This window comes from Alexandromys fortis, unplaced genomic scaffold (genome assembly GCF_014885135.2).
Source record: "Alexandromys fortis isolate MF-2015 unplaced genomic scaffold, M_Fortis_MF-2015_v1.1 scaffold_0, whole genome shotgun sequence".
Classification (NCBI taxonomy): domain Eukaryota; kingdom Metazoa; phylum Chordata; class Mammalia; order Rodentia; family Cricetidae; genus Alexandromys; species Alexandromys fortis.
The window spans coordinates 21385451-21409051 of NW_026067949.1; the positions used below are offsets into that span (position 1 = coordinate 21385451).

The following is a 23601-nucleotide window of genomic DNA, read 5'->3' on the forward strand; positions in this document are numbered from 1 at the left end:
ATATTTACTAGATAAAAGGTAATTATAACTTACTCTACCTAAACCACCACTCACTGGACACAGTGGTGCACACCTCTAATTCCAGTGCCTGGGAGGGAGGGGATGAGCTACTCTCGGTGAATTAAAGTCTAGCCTGGTCTACACAGCAAACAACTTCTAGGCCAGCCAGAACTGTAAACTGGGACCCAGTCTCAAAATCAAATAAACTAAACACAACAACAGAGCTATCGAACTTACCGTTTATTGTTGCAGATGTTATGTTAGGACCTACTGCCAGCTGACCACGTTCACAGGGCAGAGGTGGTGCTGAGGACACAGATGTTAACACCCTTGGCCTACAGCTGCTTCTCTGGTTCCATGGTTCTGTGTATGCTATACCTGACCTATGTTCTTTTCCCAGGGCGAACATTTCCAACCCACCCATACTTCTCTGCCCAGCTCGGAGCGGGTCAGCTGTCCCTTTATAACATCCTGAAGGCCTACTCGCTTCTGGACCAGGAAGTAGGATACTGCCAAGGCCTCAGCTTTGTGGCAGGCATTTTGCTTCTTCATATGAGTGAGGAAGAGGCATTCAAGATGCTCAAGTTCCTGATGTTTGACATGGGGCTGCGGAAACAGTACCGGCCAGACATGATTATTTTACAGGTACCAGGCATCCCTGTGCTGTAAATAAAGAGATGCTGGAGACACGCATCCTTCCTCTTAGGCTGATCTAGGTTCTTCTCCACTGATGGCTGCCGCTAACTCACTCTGTGTTAGGCATTGATCTGTGTGCTTCCCATAATGCTTTTCCGGATGATGCTATTAATTGGGTCAGCTTGTAGACAGGAATATGAAGTTGGCCCAGGGCATGCAGCTAGCCAGTGACAGAGGTGGAATTTAAATGCAGGCCTGTCTGGCTCCAGGACCTTAACTCCTATCCCTTCCTTTCCTAGCAATGTTACTGGTGTCTCCAAGCCTGTGATCTGCTCTATCCTCTGCCTGGGATCCTCTTTCCATCCCCACTGCCTGTCCATCTAGGGTTCAGCTACACTGTCATATACTGTATCACAGAAGCTCTTCCTGCCTATACTGACCCTGCGTCCCTTCATCCTAGACATACCATTTCATGCTGTCTTGTCCCATGCCTTCAGGACAACACATTTCCTGCCATAAATCACCTTAGTGCTGACTTCCTACTGTCTGGTGTCCTGATTTCCTTAGTGAGAGGAAAAGATTCTGTCGAGTTGTGCACTAGATTCCAGCAGTGCCGGGAATGGAATAGAAATCCTGTCAGTGAATGAACAAGTTTATCCAAAGAAAACCAAGCCCCAGTTTTAGGAGGCCGAGGCAGGAGAGTCCAAAGTTGTAAGCTGTCCTGGCCTGTATGGATGAGTTTAGTCTGAGCTACATAGTGAGGCCCAGTCTCAAAAACAAACAAAATGTCTAGGGATGTAGCTCAGCAGTTGAGTGTTTTCCTAACGTGTGGTGAAGTTCTGGGTTCTAGCCCCAGCTTCCAGGCCGGGAGGGAGGAAAGGAAGGAAGGAGAGAAAGCGACACAGCAGTGTGTCCAGCTTGACAGGCACTGTACTTGTTGTTTTCCAGAAGCGGAGAAAGCTCTGGGCCCTGATCTGGAGGTGTCCCTAAGCACTGCTTAACTGTCGGGGGACCTGTTCATTTGTGCAATTCCCATAACTTGAGGGCTTTAAAATGTACCGTCAGAACTGAGGACTTGGTTTGAAAACACCAGTGTGTGTTATTGAAAGTCCATTGGACTCTTGCTGGAGTTGTGAACCCTATGAACATGAACTTCACAAAAGCAAGCCCCGACACTGTCTTTTATGTGTGGCAGCTGTCACCAGAGTGGAGTGGCACAGCTTTACGGCACTTAGCCTACTCTACAGGCTTTTTCCTGCTTTAGCAGAATCAGCTTTTCATTTAGAAGCTTGAAGGGTGCTGAAGAAAACTTATGATCTAAGTTGTATTTTAGTTTTCCCAGTTACGAACGTACATATCCACCCCAGTGCCTCATGTCAGATTCTGGCCTTCTCTGAGTTATTTTGTCTTTAGGCTCTAGTCTGCTTGAGGTCCTGTGTGAGCCACAGGCTACACAGAATGGGGTAAGCTTCCTGCCAGAGCTGCAGCATTCTCTGAAGAAGTGGCCTTTGACCTCAGAGTGGAACTTTAGCTTGGAGTTTTTGTTTTTCTTTTTGTTCATCTTAAGCATTTCTTGTTTTAAGTTGCTCAGAATCTGTGTTTCTTTGTTAATAAACCTAAGAAATTGGTTTGCTGGAGTGATTCTGGGAGTCCAGAGGGAACTGGCTGTTGAGCGCAGACAGTGGATTTACTCTCTAGAACCATAGTAAAGGTGATGTTGGTTTGCTGCTACCTAGCTGGAACATTATGTTTCATATTCCCCTTGATTGGAGTTTTTCTAAGAATGTGCATTTGTAAGGGAATTCGTGAGATGCTTTTACAGGCAGACATCTAAGGGTCTCTTAGCCAAGGAACACAAGGGGACAAAGAAGGAAGTGGAAGCTGACCCAACGTTATCGCACTGGGGCTCTTCCACTGACCACGTGTGAGCCTCTTCCCAAGAGCTCCAGGGATGCATTAGTCACTGAAGTCAGTGGATACCCTCAGCCAAGTAGAAGACAAGCAGGGCAGAAAGTCCCCTCCCACCCTGTGAGATGACGAGTGGTAGGTACGTAGTTGTCAGCCCTGTGGATGTGTGTTCCTGCAGATCCAGATGTACCAGCTGTCGCGGCTCCTCCATGACTACCATAGAGACCTCTACAACCACCTGGAAGAGCAGGAGATCGGCCCCAGCCTCTACGCGGCTCCCTGGTTTCTCACGGTGTTCGCCTCACAGTTCCCGCTCGGCTTTGTCGCCAGGGTCTTTGGTGAGCTTCCTCCATGTGTCTGCCAGCCAGCATTCTCCTGTCAGTGAGCAGCTTGTATTGTCAGCCTGTGGTCGTTGTTGGTTGTGTGACTGTCTAGTCAGGCTTGGTTGCCTAGGAGTCCTCATCTGGTGAGCAGGTCAGACCCTGCTCTACACAGTCCCACCCATTAGTCACCTCTTTTACTTTGAAGCACATGTAATCTCATAATTTCAAAGATTTCTTTTCAGAGCCAAAGAGGATATGTGTGTGTGTGTGTGTGTGTGTGTGTGTGTGTGCGCGCGCGCATGCATGCATGCTCATTCATGTGGCAGCCAGAGGTTGGTAACCTTCCGTTATCCCTCCCCATATTATTTTTGAGACAAGGTCTCTCATTGAAGCCTCAGAGAATCTCCTGTCTCTCCCTCTCCAGAGCTGGGATTATAGGCTTGCCCCCTGATGCCCTGTTTTGTGGGCACTAGGGTTCCAAACCCAGTCCCTCATGCTTGCATGGCTAGTACTTACATCTCTCCAGCCCCTCGGAGAGCGTCTTGAGGGACTGTTCAGAAGCATTGCATTGCGTGTACACTACTATACAGATGTGATTCTACATCCTAAAAGTACGAAACTAGCTTTTTGGTTTTTAAATGTATTTTTATTTGTGTATGTGTGTGTACCTGTGTGAGTAGATGTGTGTGTGTGTGTGGGGGGGGAATTTCCAGGAGGCCAGAAGAGGGTATCCTATCCTTTGAAAGTGTAGCTACAGGTAATCTGAAGGGCCCGACGTGGATGCTCTGAGTTGAACTTGGGTCCTCTGGAAGAAGAACAGCAAGCTCTCCCCACCACTGAGCTGTCTCTCCTTCCCTTAAAGCTGGTCTTTGAGGCTAAGTGGGTGTTGGTTTCCTCTCCCCTCACCTCCCAGCAGAATGCTGAACTATTTATTACCTTTATTTCCTTCTGTCTGTCCACAAGAACCTTTGGAGACTTTCCCTCTGTGACAGGGATCTGTATCCTTAAAACAACTCCTTTCCGCGTGACTCTTTTGACTTATTTTCTAGCGTTCAGGGTTGGGAGGGAGGGTGGCTCACTAAAGTCAGATGGGTAGTAAAAGCTGTCTTACAGTTTGGCCAGCTGTGAGATTTCATGGCATTTAGACCATATGTAAAGAATAAAAGCCTCAAAGCTGGGTGCTTGCTATACTGACAAAAGGATCCCAGGATGTATCTAGCTGTGGGCTTCAGTCTTTCTTGCCAATACTTACTGAGCTTTAGTTTCCTATAAATTGGCATGGGGTGGGGGTGCCCCGCTCCACCCACCTTTTCTCGCTCGCTCCTTTAGCTGTGCGGGTCGTGTGAGGACTAGAACTGAGCAGGGGGAGGGGAGAACTCCTTGTTGGTAGTGTGAAAACAGCTGAGAAGTTGAATTCCAGGGTTTGTAGGAGAAACTCTGCCAAGGGGGCTGAACTGACCACAGACTCTGCTACAGGGGGGGGATGAGTGAGGCACTCCTGCCCGGGGCCAAACTGGGGCTGCCACCTGCAGAGAAAGTTCTGGTCCCTAGGAGAGCCAAATGAGGCTGCTTATGCTGGTGAAGGGCAGGAAAAACAAGCAGCCTCCTCCCTGGAGATGAGAGCCTTTCTTCTGCAGGATAATTTGGTGCTCCGTGCGGCACATTCTCGTGACTTAAAGTCTAATAATAAAAGCTGAAGCCAGTTCAGACAGGATGTTTTTCTCTGAAGGAGTGATGAGTCTTGGAGTTTTATATACAGTGTGCCTAAAGATGCCAATGTCTGCAAAATTCCTGTGTCCCACAGCTCCCTGTTGTACTAGTGAGTTTTTGGCTGGCTCACTTCTCAGTGGTCCAGCTCAGCCGTTGGTCGCACTGAAAAGGCAGCGTTCTCACGGCCATTTCCGTTTATAGCGGTGGGGACCAAGCTAGTTGAGCTCCATACGGAGCAGTAGTTAAGCTGCATAGTTATGCTGTTCAGGCTCTTGGGCCTTTCTGGACTGGGACCTCTTCCCATTTTAAGCCTTTAAACCTGGATAAATTTTAAAGCAAATGAGCCTTTGTTGATACTCTCTTTTATACATGAGTAAAAGGTTTCCAGTTTGTCAGTGAGATGACTCAGCAACTAAGGGTTTTTGTCACCCAACCTGATGACATGGGTTGAGTCCCCAGAGCCCATGTGGAGGAAGGAGAAACCTGACTCCTGCAAGTTGTCTGTGGCTTTCCCATGAGTAGTGCCATGGCACACACGTACAAATGCATTAAATAAAAAAACAACAAGTGTAAAGAGATTCCCAGCTTGCACCAGCATAGCTCCCATATTATTTAATAGGTCACCGTCAAAAAGGGACGTGCTGCTTGAGAGGACAGCTGCTGCCAGTGTGTATCCTGTGACCTCATGGTGCGCATACTGAGGTAGACGTGGTCCTCTGTCCTGGACCTCGTGGTCTGCATGATTGTAGTCTGAGTGGAGCATGGACCTTGAAACACGTGCTCTGGCTCTGAAGAGATGGCTCCAAGATTAAAAGCACACGCTGCTCCTGCAGAGGGCCTGAGTTCAGCTCCCAGCTGTTAGGAATATTTTCTAACACGAGCTCTCTGCCGACCCAAAATAATCCCAATCAGACCAAATTAAAAGATATCCAGGTTTAATTGGACTCCCGCGCTCTCAGGTGGCCCGAGGGGAACCTGAAAGCGCCAACACACGACCACTGGAGGAAAGGGGGAAAGCCACGTGTTTATTTTTAGGGGGAGCAGTTTAAATAGCCTGAGGGAGTAGTCTTGACATTTCCTGGGGAGGGGTCAAGATTCAAGGGGCACAGGGACAGGGCCTCCAAAGATGGAGGCTGGAGACCCAGTGTTTACACCAGCACCCTCCTCAAGCAGCTCACAGCCACCTGTAGTTCTGGCTCCAGCGGGTCTGATACCCTCATAAGCACCTGCACACACAGGCACATCAATATAAAGTAAAATACATCTGTTTCACTTTCTGATCACATCTGCCTTTGGGAGAAACAGGAGCTGGCTTTCCTGCTAGAGGAGGCAGCTGCAGGGTCCGGCTCTGCGTCCTTCTATAGAATGCCCTGCTGAGGAGATAAAAGCGGAGCATAAAACTGAGGGCTTGACATAAGGCACAGAAGCCTTAGAGTGAAAAGAGAGTAGGAAATGGGAGTTGTCCTATGGCCAGGGAACCGCTGGCTCTGCAGTATGACATAGTAGCAACGGTGTGCCTTGGCAGAATCTGCCTGAACGATGATTGTCACATTCGTGTTAGGAAGGTAGAGGCTATGACCACAGGATTGCAACCTCCTAGGAGAACGTTAAGGGGAGGGTGGGGCTGTCCTGGACAGCAGTCATGTGGCTGAGAGAGATTCCAGATGAGGTCACCAAAGGAAATTGCACTTGCAGATCATGGGCTTGTAAACAGAGGTCCCAGGTGTGACGGGGCACAGAGCCAGAGCTGTGGGAATGTCTTCAAAGGGAAAGTCGTTATTTGTGTTCTTCTCAGCAAGTCCTATGCACTGCGGTGGGGTCAGCTGAACTTAAGGCACCCTCTAGTTCCTGCCTGTTTCTGAATGGCTGGAAAATGCAGCGAAGGAAGGGAAGTGGGCAGCTGTGCCCCAGCTCAGCTGCGGCTTGGCAGGACCTCCACCCAGGCAGCAGTCACTGCCTGCAGGGGCTTTCCAAGGACAGTTACTGTTGTTGACTTTTTTAATTCCCAAATGCAGATGTGTGAGCGTGGGAAGATGACCAGAATAGAAATAGCTGGGCTGGCACAGAGGGGCTGTGTTGTAGGTAACATTTTTTTCAGTTACTTACAAATTAGGCTTAACGTTTTTCAGAGTACATAAAACTTTTATCATTTTGATTGTTCTTTTACAAAACATTTATGTTTAAAATACATCTTGTAAGAGCTGGCGAGATGGCTCAACAGTAAAGAGAGCTTACTGCTTTCCAGAGGCCTTGAGTTCAGTTCTCAGCACCCATATCAGGCAGCTCACAGCCACCTGTAACTCCGGCTCCCATGGATCTGTTGCCCTCTTCTGGCTGGCATGTGTGTGTGTGTACGCACGCGCGTGTGCGCGCGTGTGCGCACACACACACACACATTAATAAAATTAACAAATTAATAAAAATGAGTCCTGTAGCGCTATTCTCCAACTTATCATTTCCTGCCATGGTGAGGTTTATATGTGGGTGTGTGTTCCACAAGCTAGGCATGTCACGGATTCTCCTGTGACACAGCCTTGGTGTGGATATACTTCCTCTAAGCCATGCCAATCTTGAAGTTATTGTCTGAGCCTCAACAACCAACCCTGAGGAGGAAGCAGGTCATCCCATGGCTAGGGCCAGCCTGAGCCCTGAGCAGGTGTGGTGTTTTCAGTAGCTAAGGGCTCCGCATGTGGTCAGCAGTCTCAGGCTGCACTTGGTGCCCTCATTTTCCAGCACAGACCGTCCCAGTTGGCACCAACTCCAGTCACGTGACCGGGGACGTAGTAAACGTTTCAGATATCTTGAGGACTAGCCTGCTGAGTAAGCTTACAGATCAGCGCCCTCTCTCCTGTGTCTTGTCCAGATGCTGCCCTGACTCAGTTTCTCACCTTTCCAGAGGTGTCCAGCTTTGTTCCAGTTTATGAACAGATCTCCCGTGCTGTCATTCTGACTCACGTGGAGGGGCATCTCGGGGACTCTTCTCTGGAGGACTTTGGTTTGCCTTGGTGTCGTAGTTGCACTGGTGCCATTTCCTCACCCTTTCTACTGTGTCGCAGCCAAGGGTCGGGTGGGGAGTGTCAAAGAAGGAGAGAAACTGATTAGTTGGCCCTGGTTTTACTTATACTTCTGCTTTCACCTTTTTCTTTTCACTTTATTCCAGTCACTATTACAGTCACTTTATTCTAGGTCAAACGTGTCCGAGCCGAGACACCCAGTAGCCAGTTTTCTTCTGTTCTAGCCCAGGCACTGATGCCCATCTGTACTGCCTCCAGTTCCAGTTTGTTGCTTTGTCCACTGCCTCATCCTACTGTATAAATTCAGCATAGGCATTGCTGTGGCTTGCCAACAATCATGAGAAAACACAGCAAGAACTGGAGAGTAGCCTCACCCAACTTAAATTCCTCAGACAGAAGAATGGCTCTTGGTGCCATTGTTCTGATGAAGTTCAGTGTGCTTTTGAAATTTTGTATGCCTGTTAAAAGCTTTAAACATCTTTTCATTCTATCTTTTTATTTCAAAATATAATTCCCCATCTCCAAGAGTCTTTAGGCTTTACTAATTGAAAACCCGTTGCAGTGGCTGGAGAGACGGTTCAGTGGTGAAGAGGTCTTATTCCACAGCCGTGAGTCCTGGAGTAACTAGCTGGGTGTCCCAGACATGCTTGTAACCCTGAGGGGGACCAGGACAGGAGAATCTCTCAGGCTGGCTGCCAGCCTAGACAGGAAAACATGAGCCTTTGCTTCAGGGAGAGACCTTTCCTCAAAGGAATATGTAGGGAGAAGAGGAGGATACTTGATACCCTTTTCTGCCTTCTATAAATGCACATGAGTGTATAGATGTGCACACTCCACATACTCGTAGACACACACACACACATACATAATTAAAAACTAGTCTTTTTAAAACATGTTTTGTCAACTCCTTTAAAATCTTTTTTATGGAAAAAATCATAAGCTAATAAAAATGTTATCAACTTTTGAAGATCTTTTCAATTTGTTTTTTTCAGAGTAGAAATTTTTTATCTGAACCTGTGACAAAACCTAAGCCATATATGTATCTGTTGTTTTTAATTGTTATCATTTCCAGTAATGTCTTGACAACTCTGTCTGAAATAACAGGCTCTTAAAAAGGAAACAAAATTTGTAACTTGGATTCAATTTCCCACCCTTCTACTCGTTAGTGTGAGGAAGAGAGAAGAGGGTGGTATATTGTCAGGAGCTGGCAGGACTTAACTCTGCATTTCTGTGTCTTCTTAGATATGATCTTTCTTCAGGGATCAGAGGTCATATTTAAAGTGGCTTTAAGTCTTTTGGGAAGCCATAAGCCCTTGATTCTGCAACATGAGAACCTGGAAACCATAGTGGACTTCATAAAGAACACACTACCCAACTTGGGCTTAGTGCAAATGGAGAAGACCATCAATCAGGTACGGCTGTACTAGCCTTCTCAGTGCACTGAGATCTAGAGTGCCATCAATCAGATACAGCCTGCCCCAGGTCACCAAATGCCGCTGAGGTCTGGAGTGTCGCTTTCTAAAAAGGAGCTGATTCTGACCACTTTGTGTTTCGGGTGGCATATGGAAGGCACATCACAGATATGCATCAGAAGAAGAAATATCTGACTCTGTGTGTGTGTGTGTGTGTGTGTGTGTGTGTGTGTGTGTGTTAATGGCAGAAGGCACCGGGAAGCCAGGTGTGCTAAGAAGGACCAGTATCGGTAGTTTGTTACATGTAGGAGGCTTCCATTCTTGTCTTTTGTTCTTCAGAAATGCAAACTTTTATAAGGTGCCAGATTTTGTAGAAATGAGTGCTTTGATTTTTCCACTCAGTGGTACTAACTGAAATGTTCAGAAAATGACTTTTCTGTAATCAGTATAAGCTTGATTTCATGAATCTGCTCAATCTAATCTGTTGTTACTGTTGGAAGGTTTTGGCATCTCTAGCTTCCATATGCAATAGCACCATTACTCCTAAATGGTGAATGTTTTAGGTAGATTTAGCTGGGAATTACAACTAAAGCAGAACATGAACGGTTTGGGAACAAAGACTTTTCTGATAATGATTGCTGTGCTGGAGAAGCAAGATGCTTAGTGGGAGTGGGGGAGTCACGACTAGAAGCGTCCAGAGGCTGTGTGGCTGAGAGTGCTAATCTGACTTCTCCACAGGAACAGAACCAACAGGCTATGCCATAATTATTGGGGGGGGGGTCTATTAAATTGTCTTGCATGATTGGAACCTAGGTGATTTAATTGCCATCTGCATACCTTTGAGCCAGAAAGTCTGCTAGCTGTGCAGTTCCCAAAGCCAGAAGCCTCAGGGAGACCAACGGTGTGGCCCTAGTCTGCAGCAGCAGGTCTGGAGTCCTCCTGGAGAAGGAGCTAGAGTCTGGTGTCAGTGGGTGGCAACAGCAGGTCTGGAGTCCTCCTGGAGAAGGAGCTAGAGTCTGGTGTCAGTGGGTGGCAGCAGCAGTAACCGCACTTGCCCAGGAGCAGTAGAACACGGCTTGCTTGCAGGCTGCTCCCCCTTCCCTGCACACTTCCCCCTATGATAGGATCTCACTTTGTAGCCCTGGCTGCCTCTGAATTCACTTATGTAGGCTGGCCTCAGCACAGAGAGCTGCTAGGATTAAAGGTTTTTCCACCTTTTGTTCTTGTGTGACTGCTCCACCCACACCCCCAGCCTCTTGGAGTACTGCTCACACTTAGGCCAAGTCTTCCTCTGAGTTGTTCTGACACACACCAGTCATCTTCAGAAATACCTGCACAGACACACCCAGCCACGCTCTACTAATCGCACAACATCCCTCAATCCAGGCACATCAACAAGCAAAATAAACCATCACACAGAGTGTACTGGAAGGGGTGTCATCATCGGGTCACACTGCACAGTCAGCAGTCAGCTCTCCTAAGCTTAGAACGCTTTCTGTAGATACAAATCTAGATAAGTCGTTTAAACACAGATGGTGAGATAAAGCCTTTTTAAAAAAGTAAATGCTTATGTAAGGATTTCTGATCATTCCCGATCAGAACCAGCTCAGGCCGGTCCAGTGAATTGTAGCTGGATGCAGCTGTGAGGCTCATCTGCTCTTCTACCTTAGAGGTTAAGTGCTGAAAAAAGTGCAAACCTGGCACAGGGTGGGACTTCCTGTTTCACATGACCTCGCATCTCTGCACACTGCTTATGACCGTGGTGAGGAGTTCTTGTCCACTCTCTACTTATCTTTGGCTAACTGGTTGGCCCAGGTCTTACCTGCTTGGCACACTTGCTCAGTGTAAACCGCTTTCACTTGCTGAGTCCATCCTTTCTGCCAGGTCCTAAGGAATCTATATATCCACATGAGTTCTTGCAGGCATGACCACATTCCTGAAGACAGAAAGTGGTTATTAGCTGGCCTGTGCTCACTGCAGCAGAGGGGAGAGGGGAGGTTTCAGGTGCACCTCACCTCAGAGTGCTTCAGCAGCTGCCCACACCACATACCTCAAGATTATATTTGCATCTTAACACAGGATAGACTCTTGGTGCTCTTTATTTCTGATGTTTGCACTGTTTACTCCCTTCTTAGTCTTTGTTGAATATACTTAGCGACTCACAGCCTCTGAGGTGAACCCAGAGTCTTGGCTGCCAAGACTGAGTCTGTGTCTCACGATTATTGACTTCTTGTCCCAGCTCCAAGGCAGGTCATTGATCTACCTCCTGAGTATACAGCCTCAGAGAGAGAGGGGAATAATGGCTGTTTGTTTGTTTGTTCCTCCCCTTTTCTGTGAAGAGCTGTACTTACTGGGAGCACTGCATACTCTGGTATGCATCAGGTACCCTTCAATACCAGAAGCTTATGGTGTCTCAGCACCAGAAGACACCTATCTGTATCTGTGCACCTGAGCTGGCTTGTGTAGCTGCTCTGAACTTGACAGGCAGTACTCCCCAGACTCCTTAGCAGATCTAAGCCATGACATTCCAGTTTCCATTTTCAGTGAGATTAGGCAGGTCCAGCACCCCATATACAATGGCAGGGCCTAACTGGGAAAGACCACGGGGTTCTGGGTATTGAGTGTTGGAGCTGACAGAGTTTGGTTCATCTGGGCCTGGAAGAATGAGATGTTTCTGGATGGCCAGCATTTTGTGTGGCAATGTTTTAGATTTTCAGCCAAAGCTCAGAAGGCCTCTGCTGCAATTCCACAGCTCTGCCTTTGCAGCGGGTAAAAGGGTGAAGTAGCCATGTTACAACAGAACATTAGCAAGGCGGGCTGTAGTTGGCTGAGCCACATGTCAGAGGCAGACGAGAAAGAGAACAGAAAGTAGTTAGTTCTAGTGCCAGATGTGTTCAGTGTGTGGTGAAGTAATGAGGGCGTGGGCTGGGTGAAATTGACATTGGGAACCCAAGCTTTCATTCCAGAAACAGTCTTGATAGAAAACGGGTCAAGTGCCAGCAGCTTTCTGCCCTCCTTCTGGCTCGTGGTTCAGTGTGGAGCCTGACCTCTAAGAACTCAGGCTTGCTGCCCCTTCCCCCCCAGAGGTACCCACGTCTGAACAGACTAGAGAGCAAGTCTGAGGTGTGCAGCATGATTACTCAGTGGCCGGAGGAGCTACCAGCTTCAAACCTGGGAGGTCCTCATGGTGGAAATGATGGGTACAGTTATTGACTCTGGCAGCATGTGGCCCCGTGTCTGGACAGGCTGTGGTGGGCGGGCAGGCCTCTCTGGGGCTATAGCCCGTTTCAGTAGATGCCCTTTGTAGACTACTTGAGCAGCTGGGTCCCAGCCGGGCTCCTGGATGAGCCCTGCCTTAGTCGGCTCATGCTGGGAGCAGCATCAGACATATCTCCAAGGTTGACTGTCCAGGACGGAAGAGCTGGGGTCTCTGGAGCCACTCACCTTCCTCGGTGTGGCCTTGTGCTCGCCACAATTGTCAGATGCAAAAGGTCGTAAGCATTTGCTGACCCAGAAAGAGGGCCCTCTGGGAACGAAGGGTGTTGTGGGAGCCAGAGTGACAGTCATGTAACAGTGAATGAGCGCTCTGACTCTGAAACCTTGATTCAGTTCACAGCAGCAAACATCAAAGAGCTGCCTGGAGAGGCAGGCCTGCAGCCGGCTTTAGTCTCTGCCCTGCGGTCCCAGACCAGCACTGTCGGATCGTGTAATAGCTTGTTACAAGAGGAATCTTGGGACCCACCCTGGGCCTGCTGACTCAGGAATCTGCAGGGTTACGAGAGCCACAAGACCGTGTGGAAGTTGTGCCGTGGTAGTGTTGTTCAGAGAAGTTCCCAGTTGTACCCGACCTTGGGGGGCAGAAACCAATCTTCACAAAGTCCCTGTGTTCAGAGGAGGCTGTCACAGCAGGGTGGCCCTGTGCCCTGTGCCCTGTGTTCAGAAGAGGCTGTCACAGCAGGGTGGCCCTGTGCCCTAGCTCGAGCCACTGCATTGGTGGAAGTGAGTAGTTTGCAAAGGGACATCAGCAGTGCCTCACCCAGAGGGTGGAGTGCCTTGGGGACACGTGCCCTACCACTGCCATGTGCTGTGATAGTTAAAGTCAGGTTGACTTCTAGTTAGCTTCATTATCAGTTTGAAGTTTACTTTAGACAGTGTGTTCCTTGTCTCAGATCCCCCGGCAGACTGCTCCTCTGCCCTGCACTAAGGGCCACTGAGACCAACAGATTGGGAAGGGTCTAGGAAAGCCAGAAAGTATGGCTTGCCAGCCACAAGTCAGTGCCTTCATTATACCATGTTCAGAGACTGCAAAGAGAGACACCAAGACTTCAATAGCAGTGAGTCAAAAATATAAGTGTACAAGGGGAGCCATCTAGCAGACACATATCTGGGGACCTATTTAGCTTCATGTGTAACTTAAATTTCTGCATAGCATATAATGCCTTGCCTGCTAGACTAACAAACCAACTTTTTAACATCAGTTTGCAGTGCCGAGAGCATTCAGCACCTGGCACATCAGTACATGCTGGTGACACTGTGGCTTGATTGTTCCTACGTGGGAAGTAGTTTGGCAAGAGGCAGTATGTGCCAGTAAAGCCACCAGACCCTTCTGCTGCCGGAATCCCAACTATTGGAATGCATCCTTAGGAACTGGGCCAAAACACTAGGAGAGCCCTATATAGAAGGAAACTTTCTTAGAGTTGTCATTTGTAATAAAAAAAAATTGGAAGTATCAAGATGTCCAGCATTTACTGAGTGGGCTTATACGTTTGTGCTGTGCTGAATTGGTAAAGAACTATAAGGCCATTTATTGTGGTGGTTATGGGGAACATGGCGCCACACAAGAAAGCCCTTAGAACATAAAATTAAGTGGAAAAAGTGAATGGGGAAGGATATTTGGCGTTAGTTTTGTTTACTATTAGAAGAAAATGTGCTTCTAATAGTAAAGATGAGAGAAAGCCTAACGGTGAAGGATGCCGCGCTGGGCTTTCCTCCTCTCCGGGTGCCCTGCATTCTAGTTTTCTTGCTTCGGTAACAAAACTGATAGTGTATCTTTTTGACAAAATCCTGAACATAAGGAAAAGAATAGCTCCTGCTTTGACAAACAGAAGATAGTGCTCCTTTCAGCACCAAAATTCTGGAACTTTCCTGAAACCTTGGAGACTGAGAAACAGACAGGGTAGTGGAAGGCACGAGGTCCCCGATATTCAAAGCTCATGTGGAATTGGAGAATACCCTAACATGCCACTTTTAGAGGCCATTTCCTGTCCTGGGAACATTAGCATCAGATCCCCTGTCAGCTTGACAAGATAGAATTAGTTAGAGGACGGACCTAAGGCCTTGCCTGATGGAGTGTCCAGATTAGCTTAAAAGGTGAAGAGACTTACCCTAGTGGGCAGCTCCATCTCGGGAGCTGAGCATCAGCCCCCCTCTCTCTCTCTCTGCTTCCTGACCGAGGTTGCACTGTGATCAGCCACCCCATGCTTCTGCCACCCCGATGGACTCAGCACACTTGAACTGAGCCAAAACCTGTCATGCATTCTGACTTTCATTGAGCATTTGTCACAGCAATGAGAAGGGTAACTAGCATGGCCCTGTGCTGAGCGGCTTCAGCCCGTGGGGTTCCCTCGCCCACTCCCTGAGAAGGGGCTGCACTGGGCAACACCACATCTGTCTTCTGACCTCACTGCAGCCCTGTCACTTCCTCTTCAGGAGAAAGTGCAGACACTGCTGCTTGAGTCAGTTCCGCACTGAGGGTTGTTTCACACGTGTGGCTCTGTCACCACCAATGCTGTTGTGGGCAGAGACAGCTCAGGCATTATTTGTGTTCACTCATGCATGTGGGTGACAATTGGGGTTGGCTAATTTTTGCATATCTGTGTCAAGAGGATGTTTTCACTAACAGTTCTGTTACTTTGTCGTTCTTGCAACTCTGAAGACACAGCTGGATCGTAACTTGGACTTGGAGACTTTGCAAGCAGGACATGATTCTTTTGCCACCTTGTAACCTAGAGTCGGTGTATTTATGAAATAGAATTTGCACAGAAAACATTCAAGAACTAAAATTTTTGAAAGTCTTGTTCAGATCTGATTTTTGTTTTGCTTGTTTACTTGTATGTGTGGGTGTTTTCTCTGTGTGCGTGTATGTATGTATGTATGCATGCATGCCACCTGAGTGCCTGGTGCATAGGGAGGCCAGAAGAAGGCGCCAGATCCCTTGGATTAAACTTACGGCTGAGAACCACCGTGTGGATGCTGCAAGTCAGGCTCAGATCCTCTAGAAGAGCAGCCAGTGCTTTTACCTGCTGAGCTGTCCTCTAGCCCCTTGAAAGTCTTTTAAGACTTTTTTTTTTTTTGGCCTTTTAGAAAAAGGGTATTGAAACCTATACTTGTTTTATCCTTTGAAATCATTTCTAGATGTTTGTTGTTATCTTCTTTTTGTAAAATCATGACCTCCTCAGAGCTGAATTTCCTTATCTTTCATGTGTATTACAGTCATGCTGCCAAGCATGTAGGGATGATAGATGCACATTGGCATGAGCATACGTGTGTACAGGCACCTATGCATGTGGAAGCTTGTCTTAGTTTCGGAGCCTGGTGATTTTTCTGTCTCTAATAGGTGTTTGAGATGGACATCGCCAAACAGCTGCAAGCCTACGAGGTTGAGTACCATGTGCTCCAAGAAGAACTCATTGATTCCTCTCCTCTCAGTGACAACCAAAGAATGGATAAATTGGAGAAAACAAACAGCAGCTTACGCAAACAGAACCTTGACCTCCTGGAACAATTGCAGGTAGAGCATATTTGCAAAGCAGCTTCCTGAGCCTCTGTGTAGTAGCTCATTAACTCACCAAAGGCAACAGCAGCCTGGGCTTTCCCAGGACCGGAGGACCTTTGCAGCCCTGCGCTGTTTGTAGTTGCGATCAGAGGTGTCCCAGGAGAATCGGCCCTTTTACTATGGAGCAGGCTGTCCTTGCTAAGGTCAGACAGTCCTGGAGCTTTCTGAGAGGCGTTTTCTACACTTAGCTTTGCAGGAGACCTGACCAGAGACCAGCTTAGTCCCAGATGCTGAATGCCAGCAATTGTACTTTGGATAAGGATGGGATGGTCTTGAGCTTTCATTGCCTGGGGGTGAGACAAGCTGGGTCCCTGGAGAGACATTAAAGGATGGGAGTGCCATAGACATTAAAGTCTGTCTGACAGAGTAAACCAGAACATATGATAATTATTTATAAATAAGTGGGGTACAAATGCAAAGCTTTGTTTATTGAGGGCACAATTCTCCCCTCTAGAACCTTTCCATCTTAAGTGGGTGAGTGCAGGTGAGACACAGAAGAACTGCCGTGTAAATAGTACATGCAGAAAGATGAGGGAATGAGCTTTGGGACACAGTCCAGAGGTGGCCCATGCATATGGCTCCCAGGCCTGTCCCTCATTGGTGTGATGGAAGCAAAACAAAACCCTCACTGCAGAGTGTGGCCCCTGTCAGTCAAACGGCACTAAGTAACCCTGTTTTCTTCTTGCTGATAGTTAAATGAGAGAATGTGTCAGTGTTCAGAGATTATTGGAGGCATGTTTTTAAAGCAGGTTATTCGTGGGGTCCCTGAGCTCCCTAGAACATGTTCTCCATCCTTATCCAGTTCTGATCTTTCTCCATAAGATGCTGCCACCTTGCAGACTTGAGTTTGTCCATGATATAAAAGAGGTGAGCATTTGAGAATCTGTTACTCATTCCCTGCCTCAACTACCTTCCTCCCAGCAGGCTCTCCCCCAGGAGACCAGTAGATCCTTACTGTAGCCCCCAGAAACAAAAGCTCCCCTCACCCATCCTAACCACCAGGGACCTTGGAAGCCACACTGGTTTATTTGCCCTTACTGGAAATATGTTTACACTCTTCCCTGGAAGTCTAAGCTGTCACCTGTAGGGAAGCCATAGGGGACAAAGAGCCTGCTCTGTCCCACGAGGGCACACTGTGCACGTGGTCATTTCCAGAGGTTGGAAGGCAACAGTGGGCCCCACACACACATGGACCTTGATTGGAGCTCCTCCCACTGAGCTCACGTTTGCATTTTAAAGTTTTCTACTTACAACAAGCAGAAGTATATTTATTCTGGGCTCATTTCTTAAGCGGATGCCAGTGTTCATCTTTGAAGTTTTGAAAGCAGTTATATACACTGCTTCTGTGTGAGGAGAGGGCCTCGTGACACGCTCGCTGCTGAGAAACCTTCGTACTGAAGAAAAGGTCGCTGGTGTCTCCTGAATTCCCTCCTCTCTGAGCCAAGTGGCTCCAGGAGCGTCTTATACAGGGTTGCAGGCTTTGTTAGCCAGCTGTGGTTACTGAGCTTGTGCCGGACAGAAGCTGAGTCGGACACGGCTCTGAGAAACACGGGCAAGGGTAGTTGTATAGTTACTGGGCCCTGAGCTGGTTTAGAGGTAGTTTTCCCATGATCCTCTCTGGAAGTTATGTCTCCCATATGTATCTCATGCTTTTTGTATGAGAAGGTTTTCAATATGATCTTAAAGTACATTTCTCCCCACCTTGAGTATCAAAATTTACCTGGTCTTTAGCTTGGTTCTGTTCATATCACTGATGGACAGACCAAAGTTCTATCTGTCTATATTTTAAACATTTGATGTGACATCATACAGAAAGACAAGTAATATATAGTGTTGCCTGTTAGTTCTCATGCGGAGGAAAAACACTGGAGGAGAAAAACTAAGAAAGATGATCAGACAGGGTGGGCATGGGGGCGGGCACGAGAGGGAAGATGGGAGGGAGAGGAAGGGGAACAGTTGGGAAGGTGGACATGACCAAAACATAGTACTTGCTTGTATGGAAATGCCACAGTGAAACCCGCTAACATGGACACTTAATGTATGTTAATAAATATGGCTCTTAAAATTTAGGTTGCAAAGACAACAGTGGAAGGGACTGCATGGGGAAATTATACTGTCCTCCAGTACTGTGAGCAAGGGCTCTCTTCTCTGCAGCCTTAAGCAATGTCGAACAAATTCTCAAATGAGTGACATTGGCCCCGCCCGCATGCCTCAGTATGCATACCGGCATATAAGGGTGTATACAGAAGGGGGTAGGAGAGAGAATAAAACTGGTAACAGCACACTGTTCACAGTTATATTAGATTGTGCTTTAATTCAAAATATAGAACTTGTTGTCCTATGTTTTCAAGTGTGTTGAGCTGTGTTCATGATGTTTTAAGTAGAAAAACAAATTACTAAGCAGACTGTGGTGTGCTTTTCTTTAAAAGTATGATTTATGTGTGTTCTGTGGAAAAGAATATGAAAGATCATACACTAAATATCAGTAGCAACTGTTGCTGCAAGGGAAACATCAGACACCCTGCACTAGTTTTTCAGTGTTCCGCTATTCTTTTCTCTTCCAGTACCGTGAGGAAATAAACATCTAATGGCTAAGTTTAGTGTTCTATGAAGTATATGCTTTCTGCTATTACTTTAAGTCCAAAGGCATTTTTACCTTTGTAAGTAGCACAAGCTATTCGAGTACATGTAAATGTATATAAAGGAATAGTAGATTATTGCCAGAAATTATTCCTGACATTTAAGAGATTCTCGAACTGTAAATGCCAAATTTAGGTTACTGAATGTATGTCATCTAAATTAGCAGACTGGAAATATTTTTTTTTTCAAAATTTGAAATGCTATTTCAGGTTTACTTATAAAGTACTTGAGAAATTTCTAAAATTTTCTTTGCCTATTAAACTGTAATGTTCACAGGTTAGCACCGAGTTTATACATTTAAAATAAACACACAGAGTAAAAATAGGTTGACTCAAAAACAGAGTTGTCCAGAAACAAGATATGAAAGTCTTGATCCTGCCGTTTGCTAGCCATATGTCAGATGACTTTGTGTGCTGGGCGGTGGCATGGGCGCATTTCCTAGTAGTCTGCTAGGCTACAGGTGGTCCCCAGCTGAAGGGCCATGGGGACCAGAACTTGAGATCAGACATGCTTTGTTAGTCTGCTGAGGAGACCTGCCGCCTGTGCCATTCATAAAGCATCCTGCAGATTGGTTCACTACCAGTCACATGGGAAGTGAGTGTGCAAACTAGGAAGTACTCTGTGAGCTACATGGCTTTCAGGACAGAAATGGGCCAGCCCAGCCTGGACAGTGGGGAATGTTCTGGAGTGGGAGGTACCACTTAAGGATATGCACCAGGCTTGCCCATTCCCTCTCTGAGCTGGAGGAGCTGTGCCTTCCAACCTGTTCTCCTTTGGTTTTCAGGATTCTGGTGTTACAGCAGGAGCCAGACTTGGAGTCACGGGTTTTCTGTCTAACACAAGGGTTGTCTTGTTCAAAAAAAGTTTCCCAAGTTTTGAAAATGAAGTGAGGAATTAGATGTACTATTTCCCCTAGCTAAAATAAATGGGACACACAAAAAGGCTGGACTGATAAGGTGGGCCACCGCTTCCTGTCCAGAGTGCTGTCAGTGCAGCTGGGCACTGAGGAGCAGGCTCAGAAGACCTGAGTATAAAGTACAAGGTTGGAGCTGCTTCAGTACTCTCAGAGGGCCCCTCAGGTCACTAGAGCTGACCACCCCTGGGATGCCTGCCCCAGTGGACAGGAGATGGGAGCTAGGGCTGATGAAGCACTTCCCTGACCTGGTATGTGCTGGGTCTTAAGGGTGTGACCTAAGACAATGCTTTGTCTCCAAGAGAGACCAAGGACTTGTTCTTTACAAGGTTGGCGGTGGCCAGTAAGCGAAAGTAGAGAGAAACCTCAGTAGAATACTACTATTTCTGACTTTTTGTGTCTCAAGGAAGATGCCTTGTTTCCTGGGAAACCAGTTTGTACGTGGAGATAAATGGTCGGCTGGGACAGGCCATGCTGTGTCTTCCACCTGGCCTACCACAGCATCCTGCGTGTACTCGGATAGAGAGTGGGGGTCCTGTCCCTCTGTTCTCTGGTGCTGCTTTCTCAGTCTCCAGAGGAGTCAAACCAGGGAAAAAAACACAGGAGAATGTCACAGTGTTTGTAAGAGCCCAGCCTTCCTGCAGCGGACAAGGGGATAGTTCTTGAATGACCAGAACTGATCATCAGTTGGCTTGTTGCTGCCCAGATTCTGCACCAGAGGCCCCCAAAGACTGAGTGGTGGCATTCATAGCCACCCCCTCTTGTGTAATCACAGGCGGGTACAATTCTCATTTCTCCTTCCATTTTCCAGGTGGCAAATGCTAGGATCCAAAGCCTTGAAGCTACGGTGGAGAAGCTTCTAGCCAGCGAGAGCAAGCTGAAGCAGGCCGCGCAAACCCTGGAGTTAGAGCGCTCTGCCCTGCTGCAGATGGTGGAGGACCTGCGAGGGCAGGGTGCTCAGCCCAGCACTCAGGAGCCGGACTGTACCCAGCTCGAACCGACAGGTGACTGACAGCTCCCCGGAGAGACTGCACACCACTAACACTGTCCAGGCCTTAATGGAGAGAGGCAGAAGCTGGAGGCAGAGAAGAGAAGACTCCTCAGGGAGGAAACTGGCTCGCCAGCCCGCAGACGCTTTGCGCTCAGACTTGGAGTTGGGAGGGCTAAAGTCCCAGAGTTTTGGTTGTTTTGGTTTAAATTCGCCCCCTTTCCAGTCCTGGTTGTTGTAGCTTTAGATGGCATGGACATGTCCCTTTATGTTCCCTCCTCCTCCAGAGGCACTGTCTGAAGAGAGCAAAGCAAGGAGGGCTTGAAGTAATTCCTCAGGCAAAAGTGTGATCCTTGTCAGTCTGCAAGGAGAGGTTCCTGTGACCATGCCCTTGGTGTCACCATGAGGTGCAGTGGGGCCTTTGTCTACTCTTGTTAGGGAGACCAGAGGTGGCCGTGGGGAAGGACTGAAGGGTTTATTGAAATTGGACGTGTTGATCGTCACCGGCTCCACAGTCGCTCCCACGGGTACTGAAGAAGCTCGTCTTTTACCCAGTATTTTAATATGTTTTTGCTCACCCTTTCAAGTCCTGGTAGATAAATGTTTCATAAAGAAATCACAGTTTTTAGACTCCCTGTTCTTTCTAGTGTGTGAACTATCGCTATGGGGTCTGAGATATTTATTTGTGACTGTTTCATAGCCACACTATAGGGTCACTTATTTATTTTTGTCTGTGGGATGATGTACCACAGCCATGTCTTCCTTTGAGTCTTGACCCCTTGGAGCTCTGATTCTGCCTAGGAGCAGAGCACATCACGATTTCAAGGGGCTCCTAAGATTCTGAAACGTTGCAGAAGAAACCCGGCTGAAATTGCAGTCTGATGGCAGCTGGCAGTTTTCCCGACATAGGATGCGTGTTTTGAGAAGCACTCAAAATACAGTGACCCCTCCCTTGGGATGGCGAGGACCCTGTGCCTTCAGGCAGAGTGCCGCTCACAGTCACCCTGCTTCAAGCTGGTCCTGCGGAGAGCATCGCCCATGTGCACAGCAAGCTTGAAGCACGGGAAACCTCCCGAGTATTGGAATTGGTCCTGCCTTGGGCTCTACCACTCGGCCCCCTGTTCCACAGAAGTCTGTTGCAGCTCTCTTGTCTTGGTAGGAAAGGAGCCTTTTAAGCCTGGGGTGAAAGGAGGGACCACCATCCTTGGTGTCATTTGGTATCTCCTTGCTGTTTCAAAGGGACACCAAATGGCAGGTGGTACTGAAGACTCCCTCCAGCTCTTGGGTCAGGGGAAAGTTGTTCTCTCCACAAAACAACATCAATAGTCCCACTGCCTCTCTTCCAGGAGGCTCCACCAGGGGTAGTTAGAGGAGGCAACTGTGGGGGCTTCTTTCCACAGTATATTTTATTATTTGAATGTTTTAAAATGTTGAGTTTTGGACATATTATTACTGTTCAAAACATTGACTCTACAATAAGAAACAAGAAAGCAATAAAACCAGTAATTCACACCTGTGTCTTCATGGAGTCTGTTTTCAAACTCTGAGTTTTGGCTTGGCAGCTAGGAGTGAACATGGCTTCAGTGTGCATCTCACCCCACCGCCGGCAGTCAATTTTGAGACATTAGCTCTCCCTCCAGGATCAGTGCCCAAGTATCCATGATGTTGGGACACCTTTCCCTAGGGCTATGCATGCTAGAACCAAGGCAACTGGCTTTTCCCATTGTGTGGGCACCACCTGTCATTACAAGACTATATTGGGACAGCATACCATTCTTCTAAACTCCTAAGTGAACCTATAGGTATAGGTTGGACATAGTCACAGCTGGAGACCTAGCAAGGAGAGAAATACACAGAGGCAACTCATGTTACTATGAGCAATCTCAGGCAAATTATTAAATCAAGGTCCATGTTCAGTTTCTCTCCCCGAGCACAACTCCATACCTGCATGTGCACTTGGAAGTTGTCTCTCTTTTGATACTATTTATGTCTTGGACACTTGTGTCAGACCCTCAGGCACTGCTGTGTAGAACCTGGGTGGCACTCTGATAGGGGCACCGGGTTTGGTTGTGTGATGAAGCAAATTAGAAGAGTTGTTAGTGAAGTCAACTGAAATTGTTTAAAAGCTAAGGATGAAGTGTAGTTTTTATTTTGCAGTTTGGGTATGAACCCAAGACTTTATGCATCCTAGGTAGGTGCTCTCTCACTGAACTTCTCCTCCCAGCCCTACCCAGTGTTCTTAAGGAGAATAATCAGAACTTCATTGTTTTACTCAAGTTCTGCTTAATTTGCCCCCCTTCGCTGCAAGGAAATGTTTCTCTGTTTAAGACTAAGTAGCCTAGCCGGGAGGTGGTGGCGCACGCCTTTAATCCCAGCACTGGGGAAGCAGAGGCAGGCGGATCTCTGGGAGTTCGAGGCCAGCCTAGTCTACAAGAGCTAGTTCCGGGACGGGCACCAAAGCTACAGAGAAACCCTGTCTCGAAAAACAAACAAACAAAGACTAAGTAGCCTCTATATGTAAGTATAAACATAAAGACACTTAGGAGGTAGTTTGAAAGGATGTTAATCCTACTAAGCAGCAGCCTTAGGTTGCACTCCTGAACCTAAAACCTCTTCAGTGATGGGTTTTAGACAAGGTTTACAGCTCTAGACGAGGATTCCTCTTGTACAGTAGGCCTCAAATCCAAACACGGAGTGGTTGGTTGTCCCCATAGCAGTCCTGCTTCTAATGCTCTAATAAGCACATCTTGCCAGGTTGATGTAGCTCCTAGGATTAGGTTAGACCATGGATGCCCTTACCCTCCTCTCCTGGCAGCCACCTTCATAGCACCTTCTTACACTGAGAACTAGCCAACAGGGAGGATGTTTCCAGTTCAAGTCCAGTTTGATGTCTCTGTTATCTTGCATCTAAGGTGTGTAGTGTCTTCAGCAGTAGGGTCTTACCAGCTGGTTCTGTTGGGTAATGGCAAAAACCTGTATTGTTTGGGAGCCTCTGGGTGTTTCCCAACCAGAAACTACAGCAGAAAGATTGTTTAAAAAAAAAAAGGTAGAGAAAAGGTTTGTGAAATGTCGGCTACACCTACTGACTTGGAATTCACACAAGTTGGGTCTTCTTCCTAATAGTTACAGAGGAGAAAGGAACTCAGGCATTGCTGCCCCATTAACAATTAACGGGCTCTAGGAAAGGGGAGGCATAATAGCCAGCTTTATACCTACAGTTGA

General features: G+C 47.4%; 1 protein-coding gene and 1 long non-coding RNA gene across 4 annotated transcripts in view; one reads left to right on the forward strand and one right to left on the reverse strand.

Annotated features, from left to right (window-relative positions):
* Tbc1d1 (TBC1 domain family member 1) overlaps positions 1-21891 on the forward strand; it is a 176598-nt gene extending 154707 nt beyond the window's left edge. For all 3 annotated transcript variants that reach the window (XM_050149798.1, XM_050149799.1, XM_050149800.1), the window contains 5 exons: positions 401-645; positions 2723-2882; positions 8834-9003; positions 15620-15793; positions 20203-21891. In XM_050149798.1, the coding sequence (XP_050005755.1) occupies positions 401-645; positions 2723-2882; positions 8834-9003; positions 15620-15793; positions 20203-20403 (950 nt within the window). In that variant the 3' untranslated portion in view covers positions 20404-21891. The remainder of the gene's footprint in view (positions 1-400; positions 646-2722; positions 2883-8833; positions 9004-15619; positions 15794-20202) is intronic.
* The window catches only part of LOC126506316 (uncharacterized), a 36451-nt gene continuing 15743 nt past the window's right edge, over positions 2894-23601 (reverse strand). The window contains exon 3 of the long non-coding RNA XR_007593172.1: positions 2894-7619. This is a non-coding gene — a long non-coding RNA (uncharacterized lncRNA). The remainder of the gene's footprint in view (positions 7620-23601) is intronic.